Genomic DNA, 18,147 nt, shown 5'->3' with positions numbered 1-18,147 from the left:
CGTAACTTGAGTGAAATTAGTTGGACTACTGGATTGAGCAAAAGCAGACAGACAGAAGGTACCGATATTCTACTAGAATTGGCAGTCAAGAAGCAAAACAGGATTGGCGAGTGCTACGATACAGTGATCAGTGAGGAAGAGCCGATAGATGAGGAACAAGCTATTATTCGGGATGAGGTAGAATTAATTCTGAGGACATAAGTAGACGAAGAAGGGAAGAGACAGAAAGAGTGTATGTATAAAGGGAAAGGACTTGTGTTAGTAGATGAAAACAGAGTAAAGAAACTGAAGGTCAGATTGGTTAAAGAAGCCCAGGAATTACAGGAATCAGGGGCTATGATTAAGGCTGGTAAGTCCTTAGGCTTGAGGAGTGGGAAAAAACTAAAGGTAGTAAATGCAGATTAAATTCCTATCTTGGAATGTGCGTGGACTCAATAGTAAGATCAAAAGGGCTTCGGTTAAGGCAATAATACAAGCTCACAAACCACACATCGTAACACTACAAGAAACCAAATTGGACAAAGTAGACAAGGTGGTGATGCGAGACGTATGGGGGGGCGGAACTTGGGTTGGAAGTACCTTACAGCAAATGGGACAGCAGGGGGAGTATGGGTGATGTGGGACAAGAGATTAATTGAGGTAGAGGATTCATTAGTGGGAGCCTTTTCTGTATCTATTCTATGTCGGTGTATAGGGAAGGATGACAGTTGGGTGTTCTCGGGAGTGTATGGCCCTACGAAAGAATGGGAGCGAAAGCAATTCTGGGAGGAGTTGGATGATGTGGGTAACTATTGGAATCGTCCGTGGTGTTTGGGAGGAGACTTCAACGTTATTAGACTCACCTGTGAGAAACAAGGTGGATCGAGGATAACAACAAAGATGAAGAGGTTTGGGGAATTTGTGAATCTGAATAACTTAATGGACATCCCACTACAGGGCAGAAGCTTCACTTGGTCCAATCAACACGCAGTTCCCACTCTCAACAGATTAGACAAATTTTTGGTTTCCGATGATTGGTCTTTAATTTTCTGCCAGCTATCTCAGACGGCTATTCCAAACCCAGTATCTAACCACTGCCCAATTCAACTAGAAGCAGGACCGCTCAATAGGGGTCCCATTCCGTTCCATTTCGAAGTAATGTGGTTGCAGCACCTTAATTTCAAGGAGCTGGTAAATGAATGGTGGATGAGTTTTTCATTTACAGGAATAGCAGGGGAGATATTTAGAAAGAAGTTGAAAGCCCTTAAAAAGACCTTCAAGGACTGGAAGATAGAATCTTTCGGAAGGGTGGATGCGCAGAGAAAGGATACCCTTTTGAGAATCGAAGAGCTGGACCGCAAGGAAGGGATGAACCCGATTTCGATGAATGACAGAACTCTGAGACTAAATCTGCGTGAGAAATACCAATAGATGGCACTTCTAGAGGAGGTCAGCTGGAAGCAGAAATACAGGATTAGATGGTTTAAAGAAGGGGATGGGAATACAAAATTCTTTCATTGCATGGCCAATGCCCGAAGTAGGAACAATCACATCACGAGGCTGTACGTGAATGGGGAGTGGGTGGAAGGTGAAGAAGCTGTGGCAAAAAGGATCGTAGAATTCTATTCGGAACTGTATACTGATAGAGCTGGCGACAGACCGAAACCTGACTTACTACAGTTTGACAGAATTTCTGAGTTGCAAAGCGAATGGTTAGAAAGACCTATTGAAGAATACGAGATTTGGGACGTTATATCAAGTATGAAGAACGATAAAGCTCCTGGGCCCGATGGTTTTCCTGTGGAATTTTACATTTCTTGTTGGGATATAATCAAATGTGACTTCATCGCTCTAGTAGAAGAATTTTTTAGAGAGGGAGTATTGGATCGAGATTCCAACTGTACCTTCATCGCTCTAGTTCCAAAGGTGGCGGGGATCGAAGACATCAAGGACTTGAGGCCCATTAGTTTGGTGAACACTAGTTACAAAATCATCATGAGCATCCTCGCTAGGAGACTGAAAGGTGTCATTCAAGGGATAATAGGGTGCAATCAGAGCGCATTTGTTAAAGGGAGACAGATTTTGGATGGAGTTTTAATAGCAAATGAGTGCATTGATTCTAGAATGAAATCTGGCAAAGCGGGTGTGGTGTGCAAGGTGGATTTCGAGAAAGCCTACGACCATGTCAATTGGCAATTTTTGGAATACATGCTGGAGAATATGGGGTTCAGAAGGAAATGGATCACATGGATTATGGCGTGCGTTACCTCCCCTTCTTATTCAATTTTGGTAAACGGGTCACCTCACGGATTTTTTAGAAGTACGAGAGGTCTCAGACAAGGGGACCCTCTATCCCCTTTCCTATTCATCATAGTAGCAGAAGCGTTTGGGAAGATGATGGAAAGAGGGGTAGCGTATGGTTATTTCTCAGGATTTTCAGCAGATGCAGGCATCGTTACTATTTCGCACCTTCAATTCGCAGATGACACTCTAGTGTTCCTTGACGATTCCATAGATCAGACAAGGAGGTTAAGCGGTATGCTAGTTTGCTTTGAAGCGATGTCAGGTATTCCAGTAAACACGAGAAAAAGTAAGTTATTTCCAGTTGGATCAGCTAGATGCACGCCTCTTCTAGCAGCTTCTCTAGTTTGGCAGTTGGGTAGCCTTCCCTCATCTTACTTGGGGATGCCTCTGGGGGCCCCTTATAGGAGGATAGCAATTTGGGACCCGATAGTAGAAAGAATCGAAAGGAAACTAGCAATGTGGCAAGCCAACTTCTTATCCAAGGGAGAAAAACTGACTCTGATTAAAAGCGTGCTCTCCAGTATACCAATTTATTTCCTCTCTCTTATCTCAATGCCTCGAAGTGTAGAACTAAAGCTTGATAAGTTATTCCGTAACTTCCTTTGGCATGACAGAGATGGAAGTAGGAAGCATCACCTCGTGAACTGGAAACAAGTCTGCTCAGATAAGAATCATGGCGGTCTCGGTATTAGGAGACTCGGGGAAATGAACTTGGCCTTAAAGGGGAAGTGGTCGTGGAAGTTTGGGACACATGCAAATAGCTTATGGTGACAGGTTATAGAAAGCAAGTACGGATCAAGTCGAACAGGGTGGGAAAGCGGACCAACCAAACAACCATTTGGGTGCGGGATGTGGAAAGGAATCATGAAGACCATTCCGTTATTCAAAACGAGAATCAAATTTATAGTGGGTCAAGGCAATCGAGTAAGATTCTGGGAAGACACATGGTGCGGCAACCAGCCCCTAATGGAGGTATTTCCAACCCTGTACTCCATTTCTTCGAAGAAAGGGCAGACTGTCGCATCATTCCGTCGTGACATGGGCGGAGACTGGGCTTGGGATCTTGGGCTTCGGAGAGGCATTAATGAGATAAAACTTCAAGAAGTTGGTAGATTGGTCATTTGTGCCTCGAGTATCGTTCGACGTACGGGTCGCGAAGATGAGAGAGTTTGGACGGCCAGTAAGGATGGAAGATTCTCGGTTCATTCATTCTACCAATCCTTGTGCAACAATGGGGATCCACACTTCCCCCACGCTGCTATTTGGGGCCCAAAAGTGCCAAGCAAAGTCCCCTTTTTCACTTGGACAACGGTTTTAGGAAGGATCCAAACGACGGATTTTCTAATGCGGCGTGGATGGTGTGGGGCGAGTTGTTGTATGTTGTGTATGGAAGATGGAGAATCATCGGACCACCTCCTAATCCACTGCAAGTTCTCTCAAGCCATTTGGGCTCACTTTTTTAGGTTGTATGGGGTCTCAACATGCTTGCCGAAATCTGTCAAGGACGTTTTTATTGGTTGGTCGTCAATCGGTTACTCATTTAGTGGGCCAAAGAGGACGTTGTACCCTTCGCAATTTGTTGGGGGATATGGCTTGAAAGGAATAGGCGTATTTTTGAAGGGAAACGGAAATAATATTCGGATACGATTATGTCTATCTTGGGTCTCATCTACTGTTGGTCCAAAGTTTAAAAGGAGTTTAGGGGACTGTACTTTGAGGACTTTTTGTACAGATGGGATGGGATTTGTTGTTCTATGCGTGTGTAGCTCTCTTTTGTAAGGTCTAACCAAGTTGATCAACTCGACCGACTTGGCTTTGTTTCATTAATACAATACTATTTATCAAAAAAAAAAATCTTCTCCTCCTTAATTTCAGTACTTTTTCCTCTTTTATTTCAGCAAATCCCCCAACGTTCAGCCAATTTTTCCTAAAGAAAAGATAGAATAAATTAAGAGAGAGAGAGAGAGAGATGTAGAGAGAGATATATAGAGAGAGAGAGATAAAGAGAGAGGTATCCTTTCTTGTATTAGCCACGTATTTCAACATTCAGCCACTTCTCCTAGGAAAAAGAGATCCCCCTCAAATTTCTCCTAAAAGCTAGGAGTGCAGCCCTTATCTCCTTGGAACACTCTGACGAGTTCAGCCCCTTCTTTCGAGCTCAGCCCCTTCTTTTAATTTCAGTAACTTTTCTTTGAGTTTTAAAATTCAAAAACTCTAGACCCACAAAAATAGGATCATTCCTAATTAATAGCTAGATTGGTTTTAATTTTTTTATTTTTTTTAATTTTTTAATTTTTTTATTTATATTGTTCTATTAATTAGAATTTCCATATGAAATTCAAATACGTGATGGCTGAATTTTATGGCTGATCTCCTCAACTTCTGCGTCCCACGAATTTCTCTTTATTCTCTTCACTTCCAGATAAATGCAACATGCCACATAGGCATGCATTAGGATTTTTCTACACTAGTGGCACACATAGGTATCTAATCGTCTCCAATGTCCTCTCATCTTTTGACAAATCATTCGAATAATTCCAAGGTGGAAATTCCCTACAAATAAATTTGTAAATAAAAAATAAGGAAAGTTTCCATAATTAAATTAAGAGAGATGTCAAAAAGGCAAGTTTCCAATTTAAGAAAATTTCTTAAAATGATTAAACTACTTTCTTGATATATATGCTAAGAAAACTCATACTTTAACTTTCTTTTACCATTCCCACATTCCAAGCTCTAAGAGTGGAAACTAAGTTCAAACTAACAAAGTTAGAAGGATTACAATGCCAAATTGGGTAGGAAAGACATTAAAAGCATTACACAAAGTATTCCTATCAAATTCCCCCATACTTAGTTTTTACTAGTCCCTTAGCAAAACAAAACAAAACAAAACGAAACCTAGTAAAAACTTAAGGAAAACGTAAAGACTAACTAAACAACAAACAACACTACAAATTAAATGACTCTACTCCTTCCAACTTACATCTCAGAGATCCTTTAGATGGTATGGCATAATAAAGTAGTCAGAGCACAAGTTTACCTCAAAAATAAGCCACAGAGTTATTAAAACTATATAGCATTCATACTTGGAGTGTGTGAGTGTGTGGTTAGCCAAATATAAGTGTAATATGCATCCTCAAGTTAATGCACAAATAGTATCAAAATTTACTTCTCACAATGCATCACTCTGGTTTTCTCTCAATTAGATATGGTGCTAGCTACACTAATCACTCAAACACTTGTGAAAACAGTTTAAACCATAGGCTTGCTTGTCCACCCACTCTCCACATTTAAAACAGAACATCAAAGGATCAAGAGGTCTTTGAAAAGGTTGTAATGGGGCTAAAGGGTCACGGGTTCATAAGAAGGAAGAGAAAGGATATCACAAAATTTCCTCAGAACTAGAAAACAATTAGAAATGTCAATAAATAGGTCTTCATCATTAAGTACCACATTTCGATCACTTTAGGGTAGATTTCATCATTTTTCTTTTCACTTTGCTTTAGAGATTTGTAATGCTCCCATTTCTTCAGAACTTGTATTCTTTAAATCACAACACTTCTTTTCATGTCCCACTTCTCCTTTTATCACAATCTTTTTTTTTTTTGACAATTCTTACACCTTAGAACCATATGACATCCTCCCCCGCACTTATGCTTTTCCACCCTTCCTGATATCACCTTACAAACAAGATCCAAGCTCACTAGTTCTAAGGAAAAGGGTAGGTAAAGTGTTTAAGTTCAAAAGAGTAAGTGAATGTGGCTTAATGAAGTAAATAGGATAATGAAGGCTCAAAGGGCTATCTAAGGGTCAAATCACAATCAGGACAAAGGCTATTTGGTTATGGTCGTAAAATCCTAATTTGCCTCCTTCTTCTCCAAATCTGAACATGTAAAATTGTCTCAAGCGGGTTTAGAGCAAGTTCTAGAAAACATGATACTCACAAGATGCACTCAGAAAAGAAGTTTAAATTGATAGGTATAATGAATCAGTTATATGGCTCGAATAGCTCACAAATATTGTGGAATTATGCAAGTATCATTCAATATGTCTCCATGCTTCACTTTAAGATAACAGATTACTCGAATCAAGACTAATGTGCATCAAAATTTCCAAGTATGACTACAATATAAGCAAATTAACTCCATTTCTTGTTTTATCTGTAAAGTATGCTCAAGTCTATTTACAAGCCATCTATCTTAAGAATCAGTTTCATCATTGCATTGCAAGGAATTGGAAGGAATTCTAAGAAGAAAACAATTTTTTTTTTAAAAATTAAAGGTTTAAATCCCTCCCCCACACTTAAATCCTATATTGTCCTCAATGTAGTTCAGAATAAGCCTATAAGTAGAAATATAAACATGAGCAAGGTATTCATGAAAATCACATAATAAATTAAAAAAAATTGAAATCAACCAAAGTAAATGGAGGAGATAAATAAAATGCAAATCTGTGTCGATGTATCCTCAATAGCCTTGGTTGAATTGGGTTGCCTCCCAGTAGTGTTTGAATGTTTACAATCCTTCAGCCTAGACTTTGTACCTCGTTTTTAGTCATTTGTGAGTGGCGCCTCTAGGAAGGGTACTTCCTCGACAGTGTGCTCCTTAAAAGTCCCTAGTAAGGCTTCAAGCGATGGCCATTCACCTTGAATTCATTTCCAATTTTGTCACTTTTTATCTGTACAGCACCATGAGGAAAAACATTAGTGACAACGAAAGGACCAACCCATCTAGAATGTAACTTACCAGGAAAAAGTTTAAGTCTAAAATGGAAAAGAAGAACTTTTTGGCCCACAAAAAGGCCTTGCCACAAATCGTCTTATCATGAAAAGCTTTAGTTTTTGTAGATCCATGCGCTATCATATGCCTCGTTTCTGATCTCCTCAAGTTCATTCAGTAGGAGTTTTCTATGTAAATCGGCCTCATCAATGTCTATGTTAAAAGACTTAACAGCCCACCACACCCTATGCTCAAGCTCAACTGGTAAATGACACACCTTACCAAAGACAAGTCTGAATGGAAACATCCCAATTGGCATTTTGTATGTTGTCCTATAGGCCCAAAGTGAATCATCAAGTCTTTTACTCCAATCCTTGCGTGTAGGACCCAGAATCTTTTCCAAAATTCCCTTAATCTCACGATTTGAGACCTCTACTTTTCCAATCATTTGAGGATGATATGGTGTTACCACCTTGGGAGTCACCTTGTATTTCTTCAGCAAAGCCTCAATTGTTTTGTTGTAGAAGTGTAATCCACCATCACTAATAATCGCATGAGGCACTCTAAACCTAGTAAATATGTTAGATCTCAAGAAATCTGCAACAACTTTAGAATCATTAGTTCTGGTGGCCTTAGCCTCCACCCACTTGGACACATAATCAACAGCCAAAATAATGTAAAGAAGACCGTCAAATAAAGGAAACGGCCCCATGAAATCAATGCCCCAGACATCTCAACAGGGTTATGATATGGGCCATGAGCATTTGATCTTTGGCACCTATCACAAGTCATGCAGTACATATATGCATCCTTAAAAATAGAGGGCCAAAAGAAATCACAATTTAATACCTTACAAGTTGTCTGACGTGCACCAAAATGTCCACCACAAGACACAGAATGACAAAAGGCAAGTATAGATTTATGCTCAGATTCAGGGACACACATCCTAATGATTTGATCACTACAATGCTTTCCACAAATAAGGTTCATCCCATATATAATATCTAGCCATTTTGTTAAGCCTTTCTTTATTAGACTGAGGTAAAATACCAGGGAATTGCTTGGTAACTAAATAATTCACAATATTCGCATACCATGATTCACTTACCTCAATCCCAAAGAGTGCTCATTTGGGAATGATTCTTGCAAGGGTGTCCTCCTCATGTACAAGTCTGCTCAAATGGTCGGCTACCAAGTTTTCACTCCCCTTTTTGTCTTTGATCTCCAAATCGAATTCTTGAAGTAACAACACCCATCTAATCAGCCTCAGTTTGGCTTCCTTCTTTGTCATCAAGTACTTCAAAGCTGCATGATCAGTATAAACAATAACTTTAGTTTGAAGTAAATAAGAACGAAATTTATCTAAAGCGTGAAACCACAGCAAGGAGCTCTTTTTCAGCTGTGGAATAGTTCAGTTGGGCATCATTGAGCGTCCTAGAGGCATAGTAGATAGCATAGGGCTTCTTGTCTATTCTTTGTCCCAACACAGCCCCAACAGCGTAATCTGAGGCGTCACACATCAATTCAAAAGGTAAGGCCAATTAGGTGGAGACATAATTGGAGCAGTAGTCAATAACTCCTTCAACTTCTCAAAAGCCTTCTTGCACTCCTCATCAAACTCAAATGGAGTGTCCTTTTGGAGCAACATGTACAAGGGCCTTGATACCTTGGAGAAATCCTTGATAAATCTCCTGTAAAATCCAGCATGACCAAGAAATGACCAAAGCTCTCTCACATAAGTGGGAGAGGGTAATTAATGCACAAGATGTACCTTAGATTTATCAACCTCAATCCCCCTAGCAGATATAATATGTCCTAAAACAATCCCTTGAGTCACCATGAAGTGACACTTTTCCCAATTTAGAACCAAGTTAGTTTCAACACAACGTTTTAAAATAAATTCCAAATTTCCTAAGTATGCATCAAAATCTCTACCAAAGACACTAAAATTATCCATAAAGACCTCAATGATATTCTCAATGTATTTAGAAAAAATGGAAATCATACAACGTTGAAACGTACCTGGTGCATTGCACAATCCAAATGGCATAAGTCTGTATGCATAAGTGCCAAAAGGGCAAGTGAAGGTAGTCTTTTCTTGATCCTCTTGGGCTATACAAATCTGGTTGTACCCACTATATCCATCCAAAAATTAATAAAAAGGGTAACCAGCTAACCTCTCAAGCATCTGATCGATGAAGGGTAGAGGGAAATGGTCCTTCCTTGTTGACGCGTTTGGCTTCCTATAATCTATGCAAACTCGATAACCAGTCACAACTCGTTGAGGTACCAGCTCATTCTCCTCATTCTTTACTACAGTAACTCCAGACCTCTTTGGCACAACTTGAACAGGAGACACCCACTTACTATCTGAAATAGGGTAAATAACGTCACAATCAAGTAACTTAATTATCTTCTCTTGCACTACCTTCCTCATGGGTGGATGTAGGCGTCTCTGGGCTTCTCTGGTGGGTTTGGCACCATCCTCCAATAAGATTCTATGGATGCACATGGTTGGGCTGATTCCTTTGATATCTACCAAAGTACAACCAATGGCGGTCTTGTACTTCTTAAGAATGTCCACAAGCTTCTTTTCTTGATCCTCCTTCAACTTTGAGGATATAATAATAGGCATTGTCTCCTTATCCCCCAAAAACACATACTTCAAGTGATCTGGCAAAATCTTAAGGTCAAGTGTAGGGGCCTGTATCACTGAAGGTAACATCTTGTTAGTAGAAATAGGAAGGGACAAATGAGGAATAGACCTTGGTAAAATGGGTTGGGACTCAAGGGAGGCCACGGTTTTGATCACAATGGGCTCTTCAGCCTTCTCCATTCTCAGTATAACCAACTCCTTGAGAGAGTGTTACTTTCAACTCATCCTCTTTCATTGCTTCCATAAACCTCTGCGCAAATGAATCAATAATATCAATAGAAAAATAGGATTTAATGTCAATCAATGGATACCTCATGGCTTCAAAGATGTTGAAGCGTATTATTTCATTATCAAATTCCATGGTTAATGTTCCCCCATAGACATCGATCTTTGTTCTTGTAGTCCTCATGAATGGGCGCCATAAAAGTAATGGAGTGGAATTTAGGGGTGCATCTTCTATATCAAGGACATTGAAGTCAGCAGAAAAAATAAGTTGATTCACCTGCACAAGAACATCCTCAACGTATCCTTTAGGATATTTGTTAGATTGATCATCCAATTGGATAACAACATTATCACTTTTAAGTTCACCCAGATTCAAAGAAGCATAAAGATTATAAGGCATCACATTAATTGAAGCTCCTAAGTCTAACATGACATTATCAAATTTATTAGTACCAATCATACAAGGAATATAAAAACTCCCTGGATCCTTAAGATTTGGTGGCAATTTCCTTTGGATGACAGCAGATACTGTCTCATTCATCTTTACCACCTCTTTCTCATGTGTTTGCCTTTTTGTAATGCAAAGTTCTTTCAGAAACTTGGCATATTTAGTACTTGCTTCAAGCACTCAATCAAAGGCATGTTGACTTGTACCTTCTTAAAAATCTCCAAGATGGCTTGATCAGATTCATCCTTTTTAGTTTTGACAAACCTACTAGGGAAAGGCACATGAGCAAAAGAATTTGAATTGAAAGAATTTTTAGTGTGTTTCTCATTACCTCGAGGTCTCAAAGCCTTCTCAGATGATGAAGGACTAATCATTTCTGTCTTTGATGTGGCAGGATCTTTTTCTGTCTTTTTCCTCATCGTGGGTCAATTGGGCCTTCTTTAGGGTTTTGGGAACATCCACAAGAGTCTTACCACTCCTTGTGGTAACAGCTTTAGCTTGTTCAATATTTGGGTTGAGAACAGTGTTGCTAGGCAATTTTTCGCTCTCGGTTATCTTTCCCATGAAGTCTAACACTTGTCCCAATTGCTTTTTCAACTTTACAATATCGCTAGTATGATCATGTTGACCTGTAACAAGGGCTTGAGTAGCAGTAGTTAAATTTTGTTGCCCTTGAGCAAGGGACTTTAAAATCTCATCATAATTTAGTAGAATTTGTAGGCACATGAGGATTACAGATAATGTTTTGAGGTACCTGATGAGAGACAAAGTTTTTAGGTACCTGAGGCCTCATCAGAAAACCTAGAGGGCGTGAAAATACGTGCCCTTGTCCTTCAGGGTTCTGAATATTATCATTGTTGGCCCAACGTAAATTGGGATGATCTCTAAGTCCAGGGTTATATGTGTTAGAGAAAGAGTTGTACCTTTGTCCACCTTGATTACCTTGAAACCCAATAGCATTAAGAGACTCCCATCCTCCATTATTAATCAGTTGGGGGCATTGGTCGGTTGGATGCCCTTGAGTGCAGCACACACCACAGATTTGAGGAACTTGTTGTACTTGTGCTCCATTCACATTCAATACCTGAGACAGAAGAGTAGACATTTTATTAACTTTTTCCTCAAGAGTAGAGTTAGAAGATACCTTATTCACCCCACGAGTGGAGTTTAACACCCTCATATTGTTGATAATTAAGAGCACGTTGGACGAGAAATTCCTTAGCAACTTCAGGTGTCTTATCCACAAAAGAACCTCCAGCAGCAGCATCTGACAATTGACATTCAAGAGGGAGGAGTCCCTCATAAAAGTAAGTAAGGAGATTTCCTTCTTTCATCTCATGTGAAGGACATGATGCTACTAAACTCTTGAGTCTCTCATAGTAGGCATAAAATGCCACATCCTTCCTTTGCTCAATTCCAGTTATTTGCTTTCTCAATATAGTAATCCTTGAGGCAGGGAAGTACTTAGTCAGAAACTTAGTCATCAACTTCTCCCATGTGTTGATATAGCCTGAGGGTAGATCAAACAACCAAGTCTTTGTCCAATCTTCAAGTGAGAGAGGAAATGACTTCAGCTTCAAAATGTTGAGATCTGCATTCTGTGGGCACATACTTGAACACACAAACTGAAACTCCTTGAGATGCTTATGAGGATCTTCATTAGTAAACCCATGGAATTTGGGCAAATGGTGTAAAAATCCACGCTTCAGTTCAAACTCAGCTACTTTGCCGATTGCTGGTTCTGGATAAGTAATACAAGTTGGTGCGGCTCCCCCATCAGTTGAAGAAGACATTTGTCTAATGGTTTCAGCCATTGGTAATTCTTCTTCTTCACTTGCTTTTTCTAAATCAGGTATGTTTTCTTCCTCATCTGACAAGGGATGGGAAGAGCTATCTGACTCTTCCCTCTCCTTTTGGTGAGGTAAGGGTTAATGTGCAACTTCTTTTAGCAAAGCCAAGCGTTTTGCAAGTTCTTGAGTCTTTCTACTAACTGCAGACATTCATGGACCTAAACCACAAAAGCAAACACAATAATATACAAGTTAAGGTTGAAAGAACAACAATAAATTTCCCTTCCTAAAAATACATTACAACTAGTGATAAGGAATACTCATGCTAAAATTTCAATCAAGTGTAACACAAGATATATTACATGCAAGCTTAACAAGTAAGATAGAATATTAACAAATTAAATGACACTAAAACATTGGAATTTTGCAATCCCCGACAACGGTTCCATTTGATTGACCATATTATTAATCATCAATAAACCCTATAGAAGATTGTAGTAAAGTGATTTGTAGGGTATCGTTATTGGCTGGGGATTGCAGGTACTCCTATTCTAAAGAGTCATAACAAATTTTTGTTAGTTTAATTAACTATTTGGAAACAACATATTACACAAATTTAAGAGGGTTTCAATTGTGGTGATTCGAATTTAAAAAAAATTAAATAAACTAAATAAAAATAGAAATTAAATAAATAAATATTTACAATTGATCATCTTCTCTCACAATTCAGAAAATCAAATTCATTAAATGACTAATCAAATTGCTTCAACATAGACAATTTCATGCCTTAATTACATATCCGAATTGAATTAAAGTGCAGGCCTAAAGAGATCATGCATTTTATAATTTCCTTCTTAGATAATTCCTAGGATTTTGGAAAAGTCCATCACCTAGTTATTTTGATTAAGTAATCAAGTTAATACTCAGCGTATCCATACAGCTTCTTAAACAAATTATGACGATCAAAAGGAATTATGATTCAATAACCTACTCCTCAAACGTATGGAAAAATTCCATGGCTAAAGAACATGCAATTTTCAGATCACAACTATTGTTCATAGTTTTTACCACTCTTAAATCATACCCCAAGTCAATTAGGTGATTAGAGATACAATTATGGTTTCAATGACAATTAATATCAAAGTTTTCAACATAACCGAATTGAAAATTCAGCATACATAATTAAGATCACCATGAAAACGCCCTCGATCCGCAGGGTGGGCGGATCCGCTTTTAACCTTTGAGGTTTAGGAGTCGCCACTTAGTTATTGCGGGTCTAGGAACCGAATTTTGACTCTAAAAAGTAAATAAACTAATCTACAAAAGAAAAATACGGGTCCGGGGATCACGTTACGGGGTTTGAAGGTGTTAGGCACAACCCCGCCCGGCAAACGCCGGTTTCTACTAATTCCCAAATAAAACTACATTGCTAACAAGACCTAAATAATAATAAAAAAATAAAAATACTCACTTTTTATGAACGCAACGATTTTGTACCCTCAGATCTGGTAGAATTGCTCCTTATATAGTATTCCCCGCTTTGTTCTATCTTAAGATCTGATCTCTAAGCTCCGAGGCAAGGTATCTCTTTATTAGATCTGGATTCTTCGAATTTTTTTATAAATTTCTATGTGTTTTTTAAGGATTTCTAAGTATTTTTTGAGCTAAAGTTGAGGTAAGAGTGTTGGTAAGGAGTTAGGGCTTCAAAATTAGGGTTTATGGGAGGCTAGGGAAGCTTTTTGACCTACTTCTCTTAGGGTTTATTTTTGAATACGAAAATAGGTGTGGAGGCTCCTATTTATAAAAAATTTTAAGCAGAATTAGGGTTTGATTAGGGTTTCTTTTAGGGTTTTATATAGGATTTTGACTTTAGTCTAATAAGATTGACTTAGTCTTTAGGGTTTTAATTTAGGATTTTGACTTTAGTCTTATGAGATTGATTTGATTAGTTTAGATTAGGGTTTTGACTTTAGTCTTATGATATTGACTTAATTAGTTTAAATTAGGATTTTGACTTTAGTCTTATGAGATTGACTTTAATTTTTTGGAGAACCCCCCTCTACTATATCTTTAATTCTTTGGACCCCCAAATGGAGGGGTTCTTGAAGAAATATCTTTGCAACCCTCAACAATTTTGCCTGAGAGCCTGATTGATGATTTTTTTAGTTTAAAATTTTAAATTAATTTTATTTATTAATTTCAAAATTTTTAATTATAAAACTTGTGAAATTATCGTTTTACCCTCGGAGATGACTTTTCGCATTTTAAGTCGGTTGTTTATGTTCTAGGATGTTTTAGAATCGATTTTTCGTAAGGAATTCAATGAAAATATTGGTTTGTGTCATTTATAAAAATTTGTGTGAAATGGTCGTGTACTTTATGAGGGGCATTTTCGTAATTTTGTCAAATTTTGTGAAAATTGGTGAAATGATTTATTTGGTTTCGATTTGTTGTTTTATGTGTTCCAAAGGATTTTCCTAAGCGTAATATAGGCTCTAGGTATATTTTAAGGTTAGGGGTATTTTGGTAATTTGGTCATTTTTAGTGATTTTTATCGTGAAGCTTCTTTTTAACTGAAAAATGATGATTTCTAAGCTTTTGGGGGTTAAATTTTGCTAGCGTAGCGTGGTTTCTACAATTTTGTCAGTTCGAGATACATCATCCGGATTTCTGAAACATATTTAGTAACAAAATAAAGCGTTGGAATAAACATCCATCATTGGGAATCGTTGCGATCGGGTTGACAAGTTGATCAATTAGGCGAGTGCAAAAATGGGATGTCTACAGATACCCCTTTTTGGCAGAGGGTTGAAGCAAACTAGATAGCAAATCTATTTTGGTAGATAGTGCGATATCCGAATGCCAAAGCTAGTGACAGTTCATTTTGCAGCCTGATTTAGCAATTCGTCGGGACGATCGGATCCTTGAGGGTAAAACTCTCCCCGAACTAAAAAATTGTCAGGTCCTTGAGCGCGAGCTCTCACTGGCAGTGTCAGATCCTTGAATTTTAGAAAATTCTCCTTGATTGATGTAACAACTGTGCAAGTGTGTGACTTAAAATCTGCAAAAAATTTCAAAGAGTTTAAGTTGGAACTAAGTAAAATCTGAGCATAAAATGAATATAAATTGAGCATAAATGGAGCATAATTTGAGCATAATCTGAGCATAAACTAAGCATAGACTGAGCATAAACTGAGCATAACTGAGCATAATCTGAGCATAAACTAAGCATAATTTGAGTATAATTTCAGCATAAACTGAGCATAATTCCAAGAAAACCCTCGGCGGTAACTGAGCAAAATCCAAGATAATCCTTGGCGGCAATTGAGCAAAATCCAAGTTAACCCTTGGCGGCATCTGAAAAAAATCCAAGATAAGCCTTGGCGGTAACTGAGCAAAATCCAAGTTAACCCTTGGTGGCAACTGAGCAAAATCCAAGATAACCCTTGGTGGCATCTGAGCAAAATCCAAGTTAACCCTTGGCGGCAACTGAGCAAAATCCAAGATAGCCCTTGGCGGCATCTGAGCAAAATCCAAGTTAACCCTTGGTGGCAACTGAGCAAAATCCAAGATAACCCTTGGTTGCCTCTGAGCAAAATCTAAGATAACCCTTGGCGGCAATTGATCAAAATCCAAGTTAACCTTTGGCGGCATCTGAGCAAAATCTAAGATAACCCTTGGCGGCAATTGAGCAAAATCCAAGATAACCCTTAGTAGCATCTGAGCAAAATCCAAGATAACCCTTGGTGGCAACTGAGCAAAATCCAAGATAACCCTTGGTAGCAACTGAGTAAAATTCAAGTTAACCCTTGGCGGCAACTAAGTAAAATCCAAGATAACCCTTGGCGGCAACTGAGCAAAATCCAAGTTAACCCTTGGCGACATCTGAGCATAATTCCGAGAAAACCCTTGGCGGTAACTAGGCATAATTTAGAGAAAACCCTCGGCGATAACTGAGCATAATTCCGAGAAAGCCCTCGGCGGCATCTAAGCATAGTTCCTAGAAAACCCTCAGCGGTATCTGAGCATAGTTTCGAGAAAGCTCTCGGCGACAACTGAGCATAATTTCGAGAAAACCCTCAGCGGTTACTGAGCATAATTCTGAGAAAATCCTCGGTAGCTGAGCATAATTCCGAGAAAGCCCTAAGCGACATCTGAGCATAGTTTCGAGAAAACCCTCGGCGGCATCTGAGCATAGTTCCAAGAAAACCCTCGACGATAACTGAGTATAATTTCGAGAAAACCCTCGATGGCATCTGAGCATAATTCAGAGAAGACCCTCGGCGGTAACCGAGCATAGTTTCCAGAAAACCCTCGACGGCATCTGAGCATAATTCCAAGAAAACCCTCGACGGCATCTGAGGATAATTCCGAGAAAACCTTCGACAGTAACTGAGCATAATTTCGAGAAAACCTTCGACGATAATTGAGCATAATTCAAAGAAAACCCTCGGCGGCAACTGAGCATAATTCTTAGAAAGCCCTCGGCGGCATCTGAGAATAGTTCCGAGAAAGCCCTCGGCGGCAACTGAGCATAAGTCCGAGAAAGCCCTCGACGACATCTTAGCATAGTTCCGAGAAAACCCTCGGCGGTTACTGAGCATAATTCCGAGAAAACCCTCGGCGGCAACTGAGCATAATATTGAGAAAACCCTCGGTGGTATCTGGCTAAGTAAAACTGAGAATGAAGGAATAAATCTGGGAAAGAATGATTGAAAATGAATCTGGAAAAGAGTGGTTGAATCTGGGAATGAATAGATCTGGGATAGAATGAATGCCCTATCTCCTATGTGAGATCCAAAATGCTTTTGTTTGAACGTCAAGGTTTTATCCAAAAGTTTTATGAATTTAAAACCTGAGTTTTTATTTCTTTTGAACATCAAGGGTTTTTCGAAAAACTGTTATCAAGAGGGTAACCTTAAGTTTGGAGTTCCCATTATCTTTTAGGATTAATATTGCTCAAAAACAAAATGTCCCTGGTTTGATAACAAATATGAAATTGAAGATAAAAAAAAAATGCCCTTAATATAAGGGAGAAACTACATATTAGAAAAGAAAGAAAGTGCCCCTTGTATGAAGTTTGAAATATTTGATTACCACAAGCGCAATAAAGATTCAACTTTTAATTTTGATTGAAGATTTTGAGTGAGGCTCAAAGAAATTGGAACAAAATATTTCTTTCTGAAATTCATCTAGAATATATTCTTTCTCCCCGTCAGTTCGCTTAGGGACATGAAACTCTTCAGATCAATCATAGACGAGATACTTGTATCCACTGAGTCTATATTTGGTTCAAATTGGATATTGAAACTTGATCATTCGAACTTTTGACGTTTCGGCTCGGACCACCTTTTCAGCTTCTCAACACAACGGAGATTTTTTTGTTTTGTTGCTCTAACTTTTGCCTAGATCTACTTTTCAGATTTTAATTTATCGAGCTTTTTTTCCTTTGCTCTGATTGTTGTCAAAATTGTCCTTTCGGATTTTCAACCTTGTGAGCTTGCCTTAATTTTTGCCAGCATGCCCTTTTTTTTGGGTTTCGACCTAGCAGGCCTTTTTTTTTATGGAATGGCTGTCTGATCACACTTTGCTAGCTTCCTTGATTTTTCACACGGTACATAGGAAGACTTTTATACGTAAGCTTAGGACTGGGTATAAAAAGAAAGGTATTTTGAGGTTCAAAAAACCCGAATACCCCTTGTGTGGCATTTCTTTTATTTTACTTTGAATTTTCTTCCCCATTTTGAAGATATTTCTTTTGAATTTTTTTCTTTTTAGATTTTTTCTTTATCGAGGAATCTATTTTTTTATTTTGATGTGGTCGGGCCTGAAGTAATTGCTCAAGTTGCCTATGTACCCCAAAATTTTGGGATCAGACCAAGACGTAGTTCGAATCTTCCCTTCCCTAGGTTAGGTGATCAGGCTGAGAAAGGAAAAGGCATCATTTTTTTTAAAGGCTACAAAGGGCTGAGAAATGAGATATTGAACTGGGTAGCAAGAAAATTGATTCAGCCAAAAAAGGCCTCTTTA

General features: G+C 38.6%; 3 protein-coding genes across 3 annotated transcripts; 1 reads left to right on the top strand and 2 right to left on the bottom strand.

Annotated features, from left to right (window-relative positions):
- The first annotated feature begins 549 nt into the window (after positions 1-549).
- LOC147386521 (uncharacterized) lies at positions 550-1,410 on the top strand. Its single transcript, XM_086424560.1, has one exon. The coding sequence runs from the start codon at positions 550-552 to the stop codon at positions 1,408-1,410; it is 861 nt and encodes a 286-aa protein (XP_086280686.1).
- A 5,703-nt stretch (positions 1,411-7,113) lies between these two features.
- On the bottom strand, positions 7,114-7,710 carry LOC147386520 (uncharacterized). Its single transcript, XM_086424559.1, has one exon. It carries the CDS (start codon positions 7,708-7,710, stop codon positions 7,114-7,116), a length of 597 nt encoding a protein of 198 aa, XP_086280685.1.
- Positions 7,711-9,820: 2,110 nt separating this feature from the next.
- LOC147386519 (uncharacterized) lies at positions 9,821-10,420 on the bottom strand. The gene has a single exon (XM_086424557.1). The coding sequence runs from the start codon at positions 10,418-10,420 to the stop codon at positions 9,821-9,823; it is 600 nt and encodes a 199-aa protein (XP_086280683.1).
- Positions 10,421-18,147: the final 7,727 nt, after the last annotated feature.

Source organism: Akebia trifoliata, chromosome 14, assembly GCF_017979445.1.
Source record: "Akebia trifoliata isolate Shusen 1 chromosome 14, ASM1797944v1, whole genome shotgun sequence".
NCBI classification, from domain to species: domain Eukaryota; kingdom Viridiplantae; phylum Streptophyta; class Magnoliopsida; order Ranunculales; family Lardizabalaceae; genus Akebia; species Akebia trifoliata.
Note: the sequence above shows the minus strand (reverse complement) of the source record. Positions and strands in the feature narration are given on the sequence as shown.

What these genes read in the sequence shown, in the direction of transcription:
- LOC147386521 (XM_086424560.1), top strand. Translation starts at nt 550, where the DNA reads ATGGGGGGGCGGAACTTGGGTTGGAAGTACCTTACAGCAAATGGGACA.
- LOC147386520 (XM_086424559.1), bottom strand. Translation starts at nt 7,710, where the DNA reads ATGGGGCCGTTTCCTTTATTTGACGGTCTTCTTTACATTATTTTGGCT.
- LOC147386519 (XM_086424557.1), bottom strand. Translation starts at nt 10,420, where the DNA reads ATGAATGAGACAGTATCTGCTGTCATCCAAAGGAAATTGCCACCAAAT.